Source organism: Furipterus horrens, unplaced genomic scaffold (genome assembly GCF_987537825.1).
Source record: "Furipterus horrens unplaced genomic scaffold, mFurHor1.1.pri manual_scaffold_2, whole genome shotgun sequence".
Taxonomy (NCBI): Eukaryota; Metazoa; Chordata; class Mammalia; order Chiroptera; family Furipteridae; genus Furipterus; species Furipterus horrens.
In genome coordinates, this window is record NW_028327172.1 from 163,306,788 (window position 1) to 163,327,489 (window position 20,702).

Consider the following 20,702-nt stretch of genomic DNA (forward strand, 5'->3'; position numbering starts at 1 on the left):
ACAAAAATAAGAATGTGTTTCCTGTGTGCTGGATGCACAACCCTAAGACTTGGATCACGAAACTCCTCATGACTGATAGATTTCATCAATGTTTTATCCCAGACATTAAGATTTATCTGGCAGAGAAAGGCCTTGATTTCAAAGTGCTTCTGATAATGGGCAATGCTGGAGGCCATGCTGTCAACCAGACGTATGATGGCGTCCTGATAGACTTCTTGCTGCTGAACACCACATCGCTCATTCAGCCAATGGATCAAGGCATTATTTGCGCTTTTAAGGTGCTCTACAGCAGAAATGCCCTGCAAAACCTCGTTGAAGCTATGGACTCGTATGAAGACTTCTCGCTAAAGGCGTACTGGCCTGAGTACACAATTGCATCATGTCTCCAAAATATTCAAAAGGCCATAAAGGAGATGAAGAGTGAATGTCAGCTGGAAAAAATTGTGGCCAGAAGTGGTCCATGATTACAAGGGATTCTCTCCAGATGAAATCCATCACTCTGCAATGGATAAGGCCATGAAGCTGGCAAAAATACTGGGAGGAGAGGGCTTCAGTGACATGACTACCAAAGACGTAAATACCCTGATCGATGTGCACTCTCAACTGTTGATGGACGAAGACCTGAAGGAGCTAAGTCAGCAAGTGAAGAAGAGAATAGGAACAAGATGAATAATTGGTTGAAGAAGAGGAGGAGATTGGCCTAACAGTTGATCATCTTGCAATGATGGTCAGAATGGCCAAAGAACTTCAACGAGTGGCTGAAGAATAGGACCCCATATGGTTCGTTCGTTGCAGTTTGCAAATTCAATCGACAGTGCCATGTCAGTTTACAAAAACATTCTCAATCAGAAGGAGAAGCAGCGCCAGCAACTCCCCATAACTATGTTCATCACTTGAACGAAGAGATCGGTTACGCCTATGCCTTTAGCGGAAGTAGAAGTTACAGACGAGGCCGAAGATACTACTGCACCACCTGAAGAAGCGCCTGATGAAGTGGTGCCTTTAGAAGAGCTGCAATGCTCTTCTTTGCTGTGCAGTACATTCATCTTATCTTCATCACCTTCATCGTCATCAGTACTGCACAGCTAATTCATCATCTTCATCATTCAAGTTGTAGTATACTTCACTGGTGAGTACACATGTAAAATTTCACAGTACTATATACGTATGTTGTTAAAGTTACGTAGGTTTAAGAGTGTAGAATATGTTTAAGAACATAAGTAGTGTTTATAAAAGCATGGAAAAGGTTAATAAGGGAGTGGGAAAGGTTAATAAGGGACCGGGAACAGTTTATAAGTGTGTGGGAAGGGTTTATAAAGCCTTAAAATATATATAAATACTAAAATAAATGTAGATTCCTACTTTGCGGATTTTCACTTATCACTGGGGGGGTCTAGAATGCAATGCCCGTGATAAGTGAGGGGATACTGTACTTGACAATCAAGAGTAAATTAATAGGCTAACATTTTAAAATGTGTACTTTAATAAGTATAAAGTATATTAACAATTAGGTAAGCTTCTGGAGAAGCTGACCAAGATACATAAATTATGAGATATAAGTATACATCTAAATTTTCTATATAGTTTTTTTGTTTGTTTGTTTGTTTACAGATTATTAAAGTTCATTAATGTACAATTTCTCATTTGTCATTTTGGAAGTTCTGTATTGTAAAGATTATTCTTCTGTCTGATAACAAACAGCAGCCAGTGTCAGTGATTATTCTGGACATCCATGTTGGATAAATTCGATTTCTTCTTGAGACATAGGTTTCCTTCTATATTTCTGAGGTAATGTTTTTATTATTTCTGCAGTGTCTGGCAGACCCTGATTCATCAGCCAATCTGGCGACTTACTTCCTTTAAAATGTTGTGAAACTGAAGAAGAGTGAGATGGTAGTCCTGCTGATTTCAAAACTCCTGATACATTGGGTTTAGGATGGTCTCTTCTGTTAAGGAACCTTATTAATGCAGTATGTGGCTTGACTACCTGAATTGGTGGGGCAAGGGTGCAGCCAGTTCTCCGGCCATTCTCAAGTCCTTGAAGGGACATACTGGTTCAATGCAGGTTTGCTTGCTTTCCCTCCCTGCTACTGCCCTCCCTTCTGATTGGTTGATCCCCACTGATGTTAATGGGGTGTTAAAATCCACTACTATAACTTGTATTAGTGTCAATCCCTCCATTTATTTCCAAAAATATATACTATACATCGTTAGGTGCTCTTATGTTGGGTACACAATTGTTTACAAAGTTATAGCCTCTTCTCGGATTCTTCCCTTTATCATTATGCAGTGTCCTTCTTTGTCTCTTACTATAGCCTTGATTTTAAAGTCTATTGTGTCAGTTACAAGTATTGCCTCACCTACTATATATATATTTTTTTTCATTTTCATTTGCATGAAATATCTTTTTCAATCACTTCACTTTTGGTCTGTGTGTATGTTTCTTTCTGAGATGGGTCTCTTGAAGACAGCATATACAAGTTCTGTAAGAAAAAGTCCAGCCACCGATAATGAGAATGGTTTGTGCAACATTGATGTAACATCGGAGCCAGGAGGGTGACTGGAATGCACATGTGTTAGCAATCACAACTTCACTGTACTTGTCAGTGAGGGTGCTAGATGATGTTGACTGAGCATGTCTATGTGTGACTGTCCCATTCGAAATGACTGAGCGAGTAGAGCAACATTAAGCTTCAACATTCCTCCATGGAAACTATATGGATGATTCAGAAGGCAGCAGCTACTGGCAACTGGTGATGGGCAACTTCATCACAACAATGTGCCTGCTCATGCATCACGTCTTATGCAGTTTTTTAAAAAGATTTTATCTATCTACCTACCTACCTACCTAGAAAATGAGAGGAAAGAAGGAAGTGAGGAAGAAAAACATATATAGGCTGTCTCTTGCACACCCCCCACTGGGGACCCAGCCCAAAATCCAGGCATGTGCCCTGACTGGGAATCAAACCAGCAAATTTTTAGTTTGCAAGCCGGTACTCAATCCACTGAGCCACACCAGCCAGGGCTCGTGCAGTTTTTTGGCAAAACATCAAATCACCCAGGTGACAAAGCCCCTCTATAGTTCAGATTTGGTACCCTGAACTTCTGGCTTTTCTCAAAAACTAAAATCAACTTTGAAAGGGAAGAGATTTCAGACCGTTGATGAGGTTCAGGAAAATACGACAGGGCAGCTGATGGCAACTGGGAGAACTGTGTGAGGTTCCAAGGTGTCTACTTTGAAGGGGACTAAGGCATCATTGTCCTATGTACACTGGTTTTTGTATCTTGTATTTTTTTCAATAAAAGTCTTTATTTTTCATATTACATGGCTCAATATCTTCTGGACAGACCTTGTATATTGGTCTTTATTTTCTTATTCATTCAGCTACCTTATGTCTTTTTTTCCTTTAAATAATTTATTTGTCTATTTATTTTATTTTTAGAGAGAGGGAAAAGGAGAAAGAGAGGGAGAGAAACATCACTGTGTGGTTGCCTCTCACATGCGTCCCCAACTGGGGACCTGACGTGCAACCTAGTCATGTGCCCTGACTGGGAATCAAACCAGCGACACTTGGCTCGCGGGCCAATGCTCAATCCACTGAGCCACAGCAGCCAGGGCTTACCCTATGTCTTTTGATTGGACCATTTAAGCAAGTTACACTTAAAGTGATTATTGATAGGTATGTATTTATGCCATTTTATTTTTTAACTATTTTCCTCTCTGTTTCTTTCTTCCTTTTTTTTCTTTTTCTTCTTCTTCTTTTTAAAGCAAGTCCTTTAACATTTCTTGTAATACTGGTGGTGATAAGCTCCTTTAGCTTTTTCTTGTCTGGGAATATCTATTTCTCATTCAATTTTAAACGGTAGCCTTGCTATGTAAAAAGTAGCCTTGGCTGTAGATCCTTGTTTTCATCACTTTGAATATTTAATGCCTCTCCCTTCTGTCCTGAAATTCTTGTATTGAGAAATCAGCAGATAGTCTTATGGGAGCTCCCCTGTAGGTAAACTAACTGCTTTTCTCTTGAAGCTTTTAAGATTCTCTCCTTGTCTTTAAGCTTTGCCATTTTAATAGTCTTTTTTTTATTTTTCATTTTTATTTTTATTTTTTAAGAGAGCAGGGTAGGGAGGAACAGAGAAACATCAATGTATGGTTGCCTCTCACATGCCCCTAACTGGAGACCCAGCCCGCAACCCAGGCACACACCCTGACTGGGAACCAAACCGACAACCTCTTGGTTCACAGTCGGGCACTCAGTCCACTGAGCCACAACAGGCTCTTAATAATTTTTTTAGATTTTATTTATTTATATTTTTAGAGGGGAAGTGAAGGAGAAAGAGAGGGAAAGAAACATCGATGTGCGAGAGAGACAACCATCAGCTGCCTCTCCCACACCCTGACCTGGGGACTTGGCCCATAACTCAGGTATGTGCCCTGACTGGGAATTGAACTGGCAACCTTTCTATTTGTAGGCTGGCACTCAATTCACCAAGTCACACTAGCCAGGGCTAAGCTTTTCCATTTTAGTTATGATGTGCCTTGGTGTGGGCCTCTATGGATCCATCCTGTTTGGGACCATTTGTGCTTCCTGGACTTATGTGTCTTTTTCCTTACCCAGTGAGGGAAGTCTTCGGTCATTATTTCTTCAAATAGGTTCTCAATCCCTTGCTTTTCTCTTCTCCTTCTAGTATCCCTGTGGTGCAGATTTGTTATACTTCATGTTGTCCTGAAGGTCCCTTAAACTACCCTCAAATTCTTTTTTGTTTTAGCTGCTCTGATTTTGTGTCTTTTTCTACCTTGTGTTCCAAATTGCTGATTTGAACTTCTGCTTCACCTAACCTACTGTTTATTCCTTCCAGTGTATTCTTTATTTTAGATATTGCATTCTTCATTTCCAATTAGTCCTTTTTAATGGCTTCTATGTCCTTTTTCATGCTGTTGAGCATCCTTTACAGCCATTACTTTGAACTTTGTATCTGATAAATTGCTTGCTTTCATTTCATTTAGCTCTTCTTCTGGAAAATTCTTTTTCTTTCATTTGGGGCCTGTTCTTTTGTCTCCCCATTTCGGCTGCCTCTTCGTGTTTGTTTCTATGTATTAGGTAGATGTGCTATAACTTCCAGTCTTGTTACAGCGGACTTATGCAGTAGGTGTTCACTGGAACCTACTGAGGCAGTCTTCCTGATCAACTGAGCTGTGTCCTTTAGGAGTGTCCCTTGCGCACGTTAAGTGGGTCTTCCTGTTGTAATTGAGCCTTGAGTGCTCTTGGCCCATTCATGTATGGGATCGACTCGCTGGCTGGCTGTGAGGCTCAACCACCTACACAGTGTACAAGCTGCTGTGCAGGTGCTGATCACACACAAAGCAAGACCTCCCTGTGAATATGATGCTTGTGAAACTTATTGGATCCTGTTCTGCATTTGTTGATTCTGGGCCCCTTCAGAGATACTCTGGTGCAAAGCTATGTCAGACATAGACTGTGACTGGCCTTGGACACCTATTTGGAATTATCAGTGAGCCACAGCTCATGGCTGCCTCTGCTGGGCCTGGGTACGTGCAGAAAGGACCAAACTAAATACCAAGGTCAGCTTTTATCAGCACTGGTGAATCAGCAAAAGTCTCAAAGCATCCAGAGATCTGCCTCTGCCTGCAAACTGCCTGTCAGATTAAGTCATTGAAAGACCCTCTAGCTGTACTCCTCCGCAGGCTTAAGCTCCACAGGTGGGGTGAGAGGGATTCCAGATGGTGGAGTTATTGCTTCTTCCAAGCTGTTGCTACATGGAGGGGAGTGCTCTGTCTCAATGTGGCTTCTTCTGTAAGTCCTTAGTTATAAGGCTTCTCTCCAGCTAGTCTTCAGTTGGTTATTAAGTATGATTTTTTTCTAAAATTTAGTTGTAAATTCCAGTTTGGTCCTGGGATGAGTTTAGTGTAGCTCTCACCTACTCTGCCATCATCTTGGATCTCTCACATTTTTTTCTTTTTGGAACCAATGTATTTCATCACATCAGAATAAGAAGAAAGAAAAACCTTATGATCATTTTAACACAGAAAAGGCATTTAATGGAAGTTAACACCCATTATAGAAATTTTTAGCAAATTAGGAATAAAAAGCAATCTAATGAAGATCATCTATGAAAACCCTACACTAATTTTGCACTTAAATGACGAAATATTAAAGGATTTCCCCTTTAGCTTGCCAAGAAAGGCAAGGATGGCTACTCTCAGCACTTTCATTCGACATTATACTTATGATCCTAGCCAGTTCATCATGTTAAGAAAAAGAAGTGGTCTAAATACCAGAAAAGAAGCACTAAAACTGTCTTTATACACAGATTACATGATTGTTAAATAGAAAACCTTAAGAAATCTACAAAACAATGATTATAACTTTAATATAGTAACAGGATGTAAGATAAGTATACAAAAATCAACCATATTTGTGTATACTAGCAAATACTAGAATATCAAAGGCACTCAGTGGAAAAAATAACAAAATTATACTACCTGGCCTTAAGACTTACTATAAAACTGTATTAATCATGACTATGTGGTATTGGCCTAAGGATACGCAAATAAATCAATGGAATAGAATATAGAGCCTTAATGAACAAACTGAAGTAACAAAATAGAGACAGACTCATAGAGAGCAAGCTGACAGCTCTGGGGTGGGGGGCTGAAGGGAGCGGAGGGATCGAGCAAAGAAGAAAAAGAGCTCATGGACAATAGTTTGGTGACTTGTGGGTGTTGGCGGGGGGTGGTGAAGGTGGAAGAGGGTACAGGGGGATAAATAGTAATGGGAAAAAATAAAAAATGAACTATTGAAAAAAAAAGAATAGAAAGCCTAGAAAAAGTACACATATTTAAGTCACTTGGTTTTTGACAAAAGGCACCAAAGCAACCCAATGAGAACTGGAAGGCATTTCCAACATGTGATGAAACCACTTGCTATCCATACAAAAAAAAAAAAAATTCAATCTGTAATGTAGACTACACATAAACATTAATTTAAAATGGACCTTAGATCTAATGTGAAAACAAAAATTGGGTAGCTTCAAAAGGAAAACAAAAGATTATCTTCATGATCTAAGGGTAGACAAAAGTTTCTAGACAAAACACAGAAAGCAGAAACCATAAAAGAAAGGTATACATCATTTTACAAAGGACCTGTATACAGAACATATAAGAAGTATTACAGGTCACTAATAGAAAACAACACAATTGGGGGGGGGGGGGGGGGACAAAAACAGGCCAAAAATTTGAATGGTTTATAAAGGAAAATATAATAACTAAAAATACATGAAAAAGTACTCAACATCAATAGTATTGAGGGAAATGGGAATTAAAGCTACAATGAGATATCACTACTTACATCCATCATGACTAAAATTAAAATGACAACACTAAACAATTGGAGAATGAGGATAAACTGGTACTCTTATACTGTTGTATAAAACAGTACAACCACTTTGGAAAACAAATCTATATGATATGCAAAAACATGGATGAATCTCAAAAACACTATGCTAAATTGAAAGAAGCTTTACACAAAAAAGTATGTATTGTATATTTCCATTTATATAAAGTTCTAGATGAGGCAAAACTATCTTTTATTAAAATAATCAGAACGATAGTTGTCTCCAGAAGGAGGTGGAGGTGAGACAGACTGTGAATGGGCATAAGGTAACGCTCAAAAATGATGAAGACATTATTGTATATCTTAAGAGGGGTATAGACATTTGCCAAATAACACAAAATTATACACTTAAGATAAATGCATATGACTATAGGCAAATTTTATTTCAAAATATAAACACTAAATTTAATTTATGACTGATATTGAAATGTTTAGGGAGTAAAGGTTATCGATGCCTCAAACTTTCTTTAAAGTGTATTTAAAAAGTTGACTGATTAATAAATGTATATAGAGATATATATTTGATAAAGCAATAGAGTAACTTTACTTAAGTTTGAAAAGTTTTTTAAAATGCTGGGGCAGGGGACAATGAGGAAGATCTTTATGTATTAATAGGAAGACAGCTCCAAGATACAGTGCTGTATGTTTTACAAATTTCACAATTTATAGAAAACACAATAAATACCATTCTAAGCTATGTCAATTACTACAATACTATATGACCCAGGTATCTTCTACTGTAATACCACTCAAATAACTTATACAGCTAAAACAAACAAACAAACAAACAGAAAAATAAAAACGCCCTGAATGAGGTAGCTCAGTGGATTCAGTGCCAGTCTGGGAACTGAAAAACAAAAACAAAAAAAAAACCCTAAAGATAATTAAAGTTAAATTTAAAAACCCTGAAATTTTCAACCTTAGAAATGCCTTTTGTTTTGTCTTCACCCAAAGATATTTTTTAATTGCTTTTTTTGAGACAGGAAAGGATAAAGAGAGAAAGAGAAAGATAGACATTGATGTAAGAAACGTCGACTGGCTGTTTCCTGTATGGGCCCCAAATGGGAACTGAACCCACAACCCAAGTATGTGAGTGACTAGGAATTGAACACACAATCCTCTAGTGCATGGGACAACGAATCAACCAACTGAGCCACAGAGCCAGGGCTAGAAATACTATTTTAAAAATATTTTAGCATTAAGTATAAAATTTGTTTAAAATAACAATTCTCAGCTAGAAATTACATCAAAATATATTTCCAATTAACCTGTAGTTCTACTTAGCACTACTGTGAAGATACTATAAGTAGCTTAGATTTATTACTATTTCATTAAATTTTGATTTTCAGATTTTCTATAATAGTACTTAGCATAATTAAATTCATCCTACCAATGACATATCAATTTTTTAAAATAGTAAATAAAAATTTAATTAAAATTGATTTCCATTTTTTAATTCTTATAGTGAATTGAGTCATATTCTATGCTTTTTTAGGTAATAAAATAACTTTAGTGACTAATGAGAATCTCAAGTAGAGATTCTAAAAGGAAAACATTTTCCAATGGGTACTGGAAATATTAGGGGTAATCTTTTGTAAAATATGTGATTGTCTAACCACTATCCTGTATATCTGAAACAAATACAAAATATTGAATGTAAACTATAATTGAAAAATAAAATAAGTCCTGGCAAGGAGGTTCAGTTCAGAAGCACGTTGTCCCATATACCAAAAGGCTATGGATTTGATCCCTGGTTGGGGCAAGTACAAGAGGCAACTGGATCAATGCTTCTCTCTCATATTGATATTTCTCTCTTTCTCTCAAAGCAATAAATAATATATCCTTAAGTGAGGATTTTTAAAAAATAAACAAAGAAAAAAGAACGAAACATTTTTTCTATCTAAAAAATAAGGTTAACTTTTTTTGATCACAAAAGAAATAATAAGAGCCCTGGCTGATGTAGCTCAGTGGATTGAGCGCTGGCCTATGAACCAAGAAATAATAAAAAAATTAAAACTGAGACAGAGTTTCTAATAATCAAAGGCTGCAAAACCTAACAGAATTAGAAAATAGGGCACTTTGAATATCTATATATGACACATCAAAATTTTTAAGAAGAGACTTACGGCCAAGATGGAGGCGTAAACAGACATGCTGCATCTCTCTCCACAACTAAGAGGGAATACAGCTACCTCAAAACTAGAAACAATGAGAATTTTCAGAAAATCAAACTTCATGGAAGTCCAGTAAACAAAGACATAAAGAAGAAATACTCATCCAGACAGGCAGGAGGGGCAGAGAGGATGCAGTCGTGGTGGTGGCAGCAGCGGTGGCAACGGCAGGCCAGTGGAAAGCACAGTTAAACTTTTTAAAAAGTCAGGACGGACACGTGGGGAGCGTTCCCAGCTCCTCACCAGATCACGCAGCTCATGGTCCCAGCAGCAGGGAAAATCAAGCCTCACTGCTTCTGACTGTGCAAACTAGTGGGGGTTGGGGAGGAGGCAAAAACAGCCAGTCTCTCAGCAGAGTCTGCTTGTTTGAAAGGCCCCCACGGTCCTAGAACGTCCACAGATCCAACCACTCTGGGAACAACAGCCAGGGAAACAGCTAGAGAGGTACCAGTCCCATACGGAAGTGGAAGGAGTGCCTGGAAAAGGGGCCAGCGCTGGGCAAGCGGCATTGTTCCTTATCAGACTCCTCCCCCACATACAGCGCCACAACTAAGTGAAACAGGTTCCCCTGTACTGATGAATCCCTAAGGCTCCACCCCTTACAACTTAACAGGAGCGACAGCTCTACCTAGACACAGAGGCAAACACCCACAGGACACTTCTGGCCAAGATGAAGGCCTAGACTGACATGCTCTGTCTTCTTCCACAACTAAGAAGGAATACAACCACCACAAATCCAGAAATAACCAGAAGTTCCAGAAAATAAAACTACATGGAAGTCCAACATATGAGATTATAAAGAAGAGGTGCTCATCCAGCCTGATAGGAGGGGCAAAGCCGGGGCGGAGAGGTCAAGCTGTGCTGGCGGCAGCGGGACGTCAGTAAGCACAGACACTTGTATTTAAGGGGAGGTGAGAAGCGCCTGGGGAGCACCCCTGGCTGCACACCAGATCTGTCAGCTTGCGATTCCTACGCCGGGGAAGGTAGACCCTGATTGCCTTGGACTGTGAGGACCGGAGGGGGTAGGGATGGACAAGGAGGCTCCCGGTCTCTCAGTGGAGAGTGAACAGCAGGAATCCGTCTTGGACCCCCACCCCCACAGAAAACGCCACAGCAAGGTGAGAAGGGTCACCTGGTTGTGATGAGTGCACGAGGCTCTGCCCCCTGTAACATACGAGGTGTGACAGCCCAGCCCAGGAAGCAAAGGTAAACACAAAACTGTCAGAATAGCACAGATCATGACAGAGATCCCAGTGATACAGCTGACCAGACAGCAAATATCTAATCTAACAGCTCAGTGGATAGGAAATCTTTCTGAGGCACTGTTCAGAGCTTTGGTTATAAAAATGCTTACAGACCTAACAGCAGATCTTAAACAAGACAGGGAAGGAATGAAGGCTAGTCCTGCTGAAATGAATGAAAACACATATGAAACAAGTAGTGAGGGAAAGAAAACCAGGGATCAAATCAGCAATCGGAACATAGGGAAGGAACAAACAGTCAACCAGTGCAGAAAGAGGAAATAAAAAGTGAGCAAAATGAGGGGAGGCTCAGACCTATGGGACAGCTATAAGTGGGCCAACGTCTGAATCAGGGTTGCCAGAAGGTGAAGAAGAACTAGAAACTGAAAAATTATGTGAAAAAATAATGAAGCAGAACTTCCCTAACTTGGGGAAGGAAACAGACTTACAGGTCCAGGAAACACAGAGAGTTCCAAAAATACTGGACCCAGGGACAACCACACCAAGACACATTATAATCAAAATGTTAAAAATTAAGGATAAAGAGGAATCTTAAAAGCAGCAACAGAGAAGACAATTACGTACAAAGGGTTCCCAATTAGACTATCAGCTGATTTCTCAAAAGAAACTGTGCAGGCAAGAAGGGACTGGCAAGAAATATTCAAAGTAATGAAAATCAAAAACCTACAACCACGATTACTCTATCCAGCAAAGATGTCATTCAGAATAGACGGGCAGAGAAAATGCTTCCAGGACAAAGTAAAACTGAAGGAGTTCATCACATCCAAACCACTGTTATATGAAATGTTAAAGGGACTTCTTTAGGAAAAAGAGGATCAAAACTATGAAAATTAAAATGAAAACTGTATCACACTAACCAACAAAAGCTAGGGAACTGAAACAAAAGCAAACTAAGCAGGCAATGAGAGTGGGAAAAGAATTATAGGTATGGGGAACATTATGGGGAGAGGTCAGCAGGGAGGGGAAAGCGGGTAAAGGGAGGGAGATGGTACAGGAATTAAGAAGCATAGTAGGAGGGAGTGAAGTAGACAAGAAGATGCTGAGAAGAACTACGTGCACAACCAATGGGCATGGACTAAGGGGGGGGGAACATCTGGAAGGAGCGGATGGGTGGTGGAGAACAAAGGGAAAAGAAATTGGGACAACTGTAACAGCATCATCAATAAAGAATATTAGAAAAAATTTTAAGAATTTTAAACATGTGATTCTTAAAAAACTTACCCTTTTTGCTTCAAAGGTAATTCAAGTTTAAATATGGTAGCATCATTAACAACTGCTTTATATGCCTGCAAATAATTTAAAATAAAATATAAATATTGTTTTGATATTTAAAATATAGTTACAATTCCAAAAATACGTAAAAATATAAATTAATTTTTATTTTTAATGGTGCATCTGGCCTAATAGGATTTTTTAAGTCAATGACTTTTACATCCTTTTTGTCGTTTTATGATTATCATTATTTTCAAGTAGGGTCTTAATGCTACCTGACATCCACACCATTTTCTCTTGTCTATACATTACCCTGAGTAACATTTTCATACTATTACTTTCCTCTTCAAACCTCCAATATTTCTTCCTCCATATACACTCTGCTGATGATGTAAGCTTCCTATTCCACTACTTCTCTCTTTAAGCTAAACTCCTGGAGGAACTATCTAACCCCTTTTCTCCAATTTCTTTATTTCGTTCTTATTAGAAAATATTCTAACCAGGCTTTCACACCACTACTCTACCCAACTGTTCGGTCAAAGTCATTCACAACCTCCCTGTTGCTGAAGATAACAGCTTAATCCCCATCTTATTTGGACCTTTCTGGAGTATTTTAAAACAGCAGATCATGCCTTCTTCCTCAAAGTGCTTTTTCTACTGTTTTCTAGCACAACATACTTTCCTGGTCATACCACTCATTGTCCTCTCCCCTCATGAAAGATGGTTTCTTGTTTTTCTGATATCTAAATTTAGAATGCACCAGGCTAGTTCTTGGATCTCATTTCTATCCTCACTCATTATGCTGGTGACCATGGGGAGGGTCAGTACTTTAAATACCATCCACATGCTGAAGCTCCCAAATTTATTTTTTCCAGGCCCCTTCCATCCCTTAAACTCTGGGTTTGACATTGCCGCATGGATGTTTAATAAACATTTCAAAGTTAACTTGTCTAGAACTGAGTTCCTAATCTCTCTACAACCACCTCTCCCAAATGCACTTCTTCCAGTCTTCCCCATCTCAGCAAGAATATGCTTGTAATTGGTCAGAACAAAAATCTGAGCGCCATCCTGGAATGATCTCTATCACATTCCACATCTGATTCATTACCAAATCTTGTATAGTCTATTTTCTTAATGTAATCAGAATTCAACCACTTTTGACTACCTCTACCCACTACTGTTCTGGGCCAAGCTTTCATCATTACTTAATTGAACTACTTAAATAGGCTCTTAACTGATATTCTTGCTTCTTATCTTGCCTCCCTTTATTCTTTTTGCAGCAACCAGGTGATCCTGTTAAAATGTAAGTCAGGTCCTGTTATTCTGTTCAAAAGCTTATGACGACATTCCAAACCCTGCTCAGACTAAAAACCATAGCTCAGAGTCTTACATGACTTGGCTTCCTGTTTCCTCTTTTGACTTTATTTTCTACTATTCTCCCCACCACTCACTCAAGCCACTCTGGCCAAAACAACCTCTTTCTCCTAGGTTCTCGGAACCCCACTGATGTAGTCCTGCCTTAGAGCCTTTGCATCCTGCTCTCCCCTCTGGCTGGAAGATTCTTCCCTCCAGTAGTCACATGACTTATTCCTAATCACCCTCAATCTGATTCAAATGCCACCTCAAAGAAGCCTTTGCAGGCCATTTAACTTAGTATTTCAAACCACCTCATTAACGCCATACTCCCTTAACACCTCTCCTACTCTATATCTAACTCCTATCTATCTATCTATCTATCTATTTATCTATCTATCTATCTACCTATCTATCTATCTCAAAAAATGGATGAGAGCAAAAAGCTACTGGAGGAAGCTGATTTCTTTTTAGAGTCACAGAAAAAAAAATAACTTGGGAAGTAAAGAAATGTAGTCAAGAAGGGGAAAAATCGACAGTAATTTCTAGTAATAGCTTTGTGATATTTAAGAAGACACAACTGTAAGGACAATACTAAGTTTTATTATCATTACCTCTTCTAGTGAGGATGGAAGAGGAGGTGTGGGAAGCAAGGATAAATGTGACACAACTCTCACAGGAGCGCTATGGAAGGACAGAGAAATCAAGTCTGCTTCGGATAGGATAGAGGAAGCACAGTATTAAGGAAGTTTCAGATGTATACTTTAAGGTAGGTCATAAAGGAAGTATGAGTAGGAGTTCGATAATCAGTAATATTAAAAAACAGAAAACATTATTTGAAAAACGAGAAAGCAATTTTCTGGCTAAATTCTAGTTCACAAGTGTAAGAACATAGAATAAACCAAATATATTGAACATGGGGGTCCTCAATTGATGAAAAAAAATCACAGTTCCTAGGTTTGTAGTTTGTATCTTAATAACATAATAATGGCAGGTTCGTATAAGTAAATTATGATATATTATAGGCAAACTAAGGATAAATGAAAATCCTTTCTGTTAACCATAAACAGAATCATCTATATTCTTTTCTGCACTTTGCTTTTATTCAGTAAATAATATATCTTTCCAAATCTAAAAAAAAGTAAATAATAACATTTATTTATAACATTGTATAATACACAGAAATATATACCTTATCTCTTGCAGTAAGAAATCGTGGATCATCTTGAAAAGCTTCTTTGACGAGTTTACTAAATCTATTAAATAGTGTAAGTAACTGCTCGACATATTTTTCAGAGTCCTAAAAATAAAAATTTTTTATATTCAAGTTTTTAAAAAGAAAATAGAAAAGTGAGAAAATATAAACATAATTTTAATAAAATTTTAATTTAGGAAATTTTCTGAAAAATTGTTTCCTTAAAATTAAAAGGTGTTCTAATGTCACTGTTTGCTATCAGTTACTATTTTAAATACCCAAACTTCCATTTAAAAAATAAACTTGATTTATTCCTATCATTGCCATTGAGGAAAACTTACAGTAGTAATAGTTTCAGCAGCTGCTACCATATCTGCCAGGCCAGCACTAATGATATGTTCCTCCAAGTCTTTCAACATTGGCTCTATCCCATTAGGAACTTTGTCCATCAATGAAAACATTAAGTGTAATTCTGAAAGGATACAACACACTCATGTAATCATTTCAACCAATAGAATATACTGTTTCTTTGATTTGCATCATGGGTCTAGAATGCCTATGATAGTTAAAAGAGTGGAGAAATACTAGTTTGAAGTGGACAGTATCCTGTGGGCACAATTAGTTCAAGAGTTGTTATAATAAATACTATAACTTCCTAATCCATCTTGTCAGTCCAACAAAATTTATTTCTAAAAGAAACTCTAATTAAAAGTGATCACACTGAGGGGGCCAAAAAGGGGTTGGAGGGGGAATATCTATAATAGTGTCAACAATAAAAAAAAATTTTTTTTAAGGATCTCATACTGCAAAACTCAACTATCTTAAAGGGTGAGTCATTTGACTGTCAACACAGAATATTTTTTTATTCTAAGAAATACAAAATGTATATAGAACGTTAGTACATTTTATGAAGTAGATATATTAAACACACAATCATATCAATAAGTGGTAAAAAATCATGTCATCAGATTATTCAGAGTAATTACTACAGAATAAAATTATATTAAGAGATAATGTAAAGCTGCATTCATACAGAATTTTTCAGCATTCAAAAGCATTTTCTCATGTCATACCATTTGACCTTCACAAAAATCTTACCTCACAGAACTGGTTACTACTAAATATATCCTTATGAAGAGAGTCCAAAATGGATCAGATATATCTCTACTTAGCCTGGCATACAGAAATTCAAGTATTTCACTTATGGCAATGAGCAACCTTGCTTTTCACTATAAAATTATTTCTAAAAAGTGTATGAACTTAAGTGAATTGAAGTACATACCTTAAATGCAACTAGAAATTAAATGGGACCTTGCAATTATACACAATAAAATATGGAAAGGAATACATCAAAATGTTAGAAGTGGTTCTCTCTGGGTAGCAGGGATATCAGTAATTTATATGGTATTGTTTAAATTACTTAAATATATCTTTAAGTAATCAAAAAAATACTTCTGAAATATTAAATTATAAAGTACTTTTGGGGACAGGGATGAAGACTAACATGGAGTATTTTATTACTTTCTAAAACTATTTTCTGCAAGGTTCCACATAAAAGTCATATACCTAATTCTATCCTATACCATATGTTTACCATTTAAATTAGCCTTTAAAAGTAGAATCCTACTTCGGAGAACAAATTGAAATACACACATGCATTCATGCACATACTGATATCTAAGGGGTGGGGGGGAATGTTTAACATATGTTTATAACCTTCTTTATAGTGCTTCTAACTGTGTTAAATATTTTATCACTTTCTTTAAGCATAGTTTACTTTAACAAATAAACTTATGTAAAAAAGAATGATCTAAGAGCAATTTATTAAAAGTGATCTGCCTCAAAGATACCCTCTTAATAGTGGTATTTTACCTACTTTCAGTTTCATTTCGCTTGATCATGCCTTGGCACTCTGCTAAGATAGTCTCTTTAAAGGATGTCACCAGAGCATTTACACAGCATTCCATCAGCTGAAATATATCAAAAATTGGTCAAGGCTATTGTAAGCACAAACTTATTCCACTTTGTTTTACTTTATAGCTCCATAAGACTATATTTTTCAATAACAGGAAAATGTTAAGCATACTAAAAGATTTTACTTACCTTTATCACAGTACAATTCCTTTTAAGGAAAAGGCTATAGAACTTAGGTTCTCTTTAGAAATTTTAACACGTCTCCAAAGGAGGGGAGAGAAAAAATAACATACATACAAAACAAAATGAAAAAATAAACTCAGAAAAACTCTTCTGAAGAGAACCCATGTTGGAATTAAGATTCTAAAATTCTATAAAACTATTCATACATTCATTTAATAAACCATCATTTGATGCTTATTATTTACAGGCTCCAAAGAAGTGTTTAGGAGACTAAGAATAAGATATTTAGAGGAGATAACTAATTAAGGGTGAGGAGGGAGGCTAACATAAATTAATAAATATGACTCAGTTAATTGGCAACACACACACACAACCCCCTAAAACCAAAGCAATTAAAGGAACTGCATACTTCTTTCTGGGGAAGTTAAAAAGGTCTCTTCCATAAGATGGAATTTAAATTGAATCTTGAATAATAAGTACAAGCCCTAAATGAATCAAGTATTCTAGGAATAATAAGCTAAATGTGGTAGGGAAGAGACAGACAGTAGAAGAGAAAGCTAGAAAGACAGGCTGGAATCAGATTATGAATGAAAAATCTATGCTTGGGATTTTATTCTATATATATTTAGACGGAGGACACATATAAAAACCTTCTGTTTCCCCAAAATCATTTAAAAAGGATCAGTCTAATGGCAGCAAGGTAGGTGATACTGAGTGGTAGTGGGGTACTGGCAAATGAGGCTGTTGGAATATTTCAAGTAAGATGGCAAGGGTTTAGTGTTCTATGTGGCCCTCAGGAAAATCCACCTATCCCATCACTGATCCCTTGTACCATATAACTATTTATTATTTTTGCAAGTATCAAATAAATTAGGTGGACTGTTAGTACTAAAGCAAGGTACACTGGGCTGATCTATCTCTTCTGAAAAACAGACAATCTATCTATATTAAGAAAGGAAATTATATTATATGTGCCTTAAAAGTTCTTTGTTAAAGATTTCTCCTGGAATTAACATAATGTTGATAATTACTAAAGTTTAATTTAGGTAATAGAGAGTCATTATAATATTCTTTCTATTTGTAAATATATTTAAAAATTTCAATAAAACATTTTTTTCAAGTTCTTCTTTGAGAATTGTGCTAACAACTTTAAAATCTATGTTTGTCAACTTCTGTTCTATGAAAAACAATATACATGCAAAGTATCTGAGAAAGTTCTGTCCCACCAACTGCTGACTAACCTCGGTCTATGCCATTCTGTATGTGGAAAAAGCACAACTAAACACTCCCACCTTCAGCAGCAAAACCAGACTAAGAACAGATAAAATTAACTATATATAACTAATGGAGAAGAAATAGAAAGTACAACTGAAATAAATTCCAAGTTCCAGTGACTTCATCTCTTTTTTCTATATCATTAAAACTTTTTACATTTGAAAGAGGACATAGAAAGGGTCCATAGGAATATGAAAAAATGTTCAACATCACTAGCATCAGAGAGATACAAAATTAAACCACAATGAGATACCACCTCACACTGGCCAGAATGGCCATCATTAACAAATCAACAAACAACAAGTGCTGGTGAGGATGTGGAGAAAAGGGAACCCTACTGCACTGTTGGTCGGAATGCAGACTGGTGCAGACACTGTGGAATACAGTATGGAATTTCCTCAACAAATTAAAAATGGAACTGCCTTTTGCCCCAGTGATTCCACTGCTGGGAATATACCCTAAGCATCCCAAAACATCAATTCAAAAGAACTGATGCACCCTATGTTCACAGCAGCACTATTTATAATTGCAAAGTGCTGGAAATAGCCTAAGTGCCCATCAGTAAATGAGTGGATTAAAAAACTGTGATATGTTTACACAATAGAATACTACGCAGCAGGAAGAAAAAATTCCTATCTTTTGCAACAGCATGGTTGGAACTGGAGACTATTATGCTAAGTGAAATAAGCCAGTCAGTGAAAAACAAATACCATATGATCTCACTTATAAGAGGAATCTAATGAACCAAATAAATGAACTAGAAAAACAGAAACAGAGACATGGAAACATGGAACAGACTGACAGCTGCCAGAGGTGAGGGGGGACCAGGGATAATGATGGAAAGAAGGGGAATGGATCAAAGAACATTTATGAATGACCCATGGACAAGGACAATGGCATGGGGATTGACTATGGGAGTAGGGAGTGGGCTGAGCAGAGGAGGGAAAGGGAAAAATTGGGACAATTGTAATAGAATAACAATAATAAAAAAAGAAAAAGGCAATTACAGAAAAAATTTTTTTATAAATCTATTTTTTTTAAAATATGTTATTTATTTATTTTTAGAGAGAGGGGAAGGGAGGGTCAAAGAGAGGGAGAGAAACATCAATGTGTAGTTGCCTCTTGTGCGACCCCAGCCGAGGACCTGGTCCACACCCAAGCACATGCCCTGACTGGGAATCGAACTGGCGACCATTTGGTTCACAGGCTGACGCTCAATCCTCTGAGCCTCACCAGCTAGGGAAGAAAAAAATTTTTACACTTGAACATATTCCAGTTCAGTACTAGTCCAAATTTTGCAGATTCCAAAAATCCAGATGAGTGTTTTTCTAACTATTGTTGTGCAACTGGTGTATTTGCAAATGAACATAATACACAATATGAAATGTATTTCTTATTGTGTGTTACAGTGAGGATCAAAAGGAGAGGTCAAATGGACAAAATAATTGAAGGGCTTAATTGACAAAATAATTGGAAGTAAACCGAGCAGAATTTGGTTAACTGCTTAGATGAAAAGACTTGAGGAAAGAAAAGGTTGATGAAGCAGTTCCTAGGTTGGGAGGTTAAACAAATTATAGTAACTGGTATGTTTTACTGTGTACCAAGTATTGTGCTAAATGGTTTACATACATTACCTCATTTAACCCACATGAAATTATGAAGCAGATACTTAACATATGAGGAAACAAGCTTAGACAGGTAAAGTAACTTGTAAATGCTGTACAGTTACTTTATAAGGTCTTGAGCTATAATATAAGGTCAGGCGAGTGACTCCACAGCCTACAACTTCTGTTACTACATTAAAGGAGTAAGTATATACTTAGTAATGAATACATGCTCAGAACTGAGTTAAAGGTTGTGAGGAATAGAAAGGTATAAAACTTGGTTTCTATCCTCAATGATTTTACAATCCAGTTGGGAAACAGAACTAACTACATATCTAGAAATGTGTACCTACTTCATATATAACAGAGGTATATGAAAAGAAGTTTAGACTCACTAATAAAGCAAAGTAGTGGAAATAAATCCATCATTACTACTCTATAAACTTCATAAGGACAGAGATAGTTCTGTCCATATTATGTATTTATTCATGGTTTCATACATAGTTGGTGTTTGGTAAAATAACACAACAAAGCAGACTACAATATGCTACTAAATAGAAACAATAAATAAGTACAGTGGGAAATCAAGTAAGAGAAAATTGATGAAAGCTAGAGAATTTGGAGCAACTTCATTGCACAATGGGCTAAAAGGATTCTGATGGATTTAATAGGCAGAAAAAAGTAAGAAAGGTTGTAAATAAAACATTTAAAAAAGAAGTAAAATGTTATTCAGAAATGAATCAAAGAAAAAATTAATAGAATGATATATATGAATGAGGAAATATTCCTTATTGGAGTAGAATGACTTTTTCAGGACAGTATTAAGTTAGAAAAATAAGTTAGGGCCAAATTATGAAGGATCTTGAAAATCAGAGAGTGGAAATGGTACAATGGTTTTTGAATAAAGAAGTAAAATAATGAAAGTGATATTTATAAAAGATTAGCATGAACACACAAAAGAAGAAATACAAATGGTCCATAATATGAATAAAGGTGCCTAAGCCTCATTGATAATTTTCCACATGGACATAAAAAGAAATCTATCATATTGGGAGATTAGCAAAATCAATACACTGACAAAACCCAGATCAGCAAAGAGAAGCAGGCACACTGTTGATGGG

General features: G+C 36.9%; 1 protein-coding gene and 1 non-coding gene across 2 annotated transcripts in view; both read right to left on the bottom strand.

Moving 5' to 3' along the window:
• LOC150019854 (cullin-5) overlaps window positions 1-20,702 on the bottom strand; it is a 120,466-nt gene that overhangs the window by 24,580 nt on the left and 75,184 nt on the right. Inside the window, exons 8-11 of the mRNA XM_090266712.1 lie at window positions 16,482-16,575; window positions 14,947-15,077; window positions 14,603-14,710; window positions 12,067-12,131 (exon numbers count right to left, since the gene is read on the bottom strand). Coding sequence (XP_090122838.1) covers window positions 12,067-12,131; window positions 14,603-14,710; window positions 14,947-15,077; window positions 16,482-16,575 — 398 coding nt within the window. The remainder of the gene's footprint in view (window positions 1-12,066; window positions 12,132-14,602; window positions 14,711-14,946; window positions 15,078-16,481; window positions 16,576-20,702) is intronic.
• Window positions 12,047-12,117, bottom strand: LOC150019855 (small nucleolar RNA SNORD36). Its single transcript, XR_016509451.1, has one exon. It is a non-coding gene; the product is annotated as a small nucleolar RNA SNORD36 (small nucleolar RNA).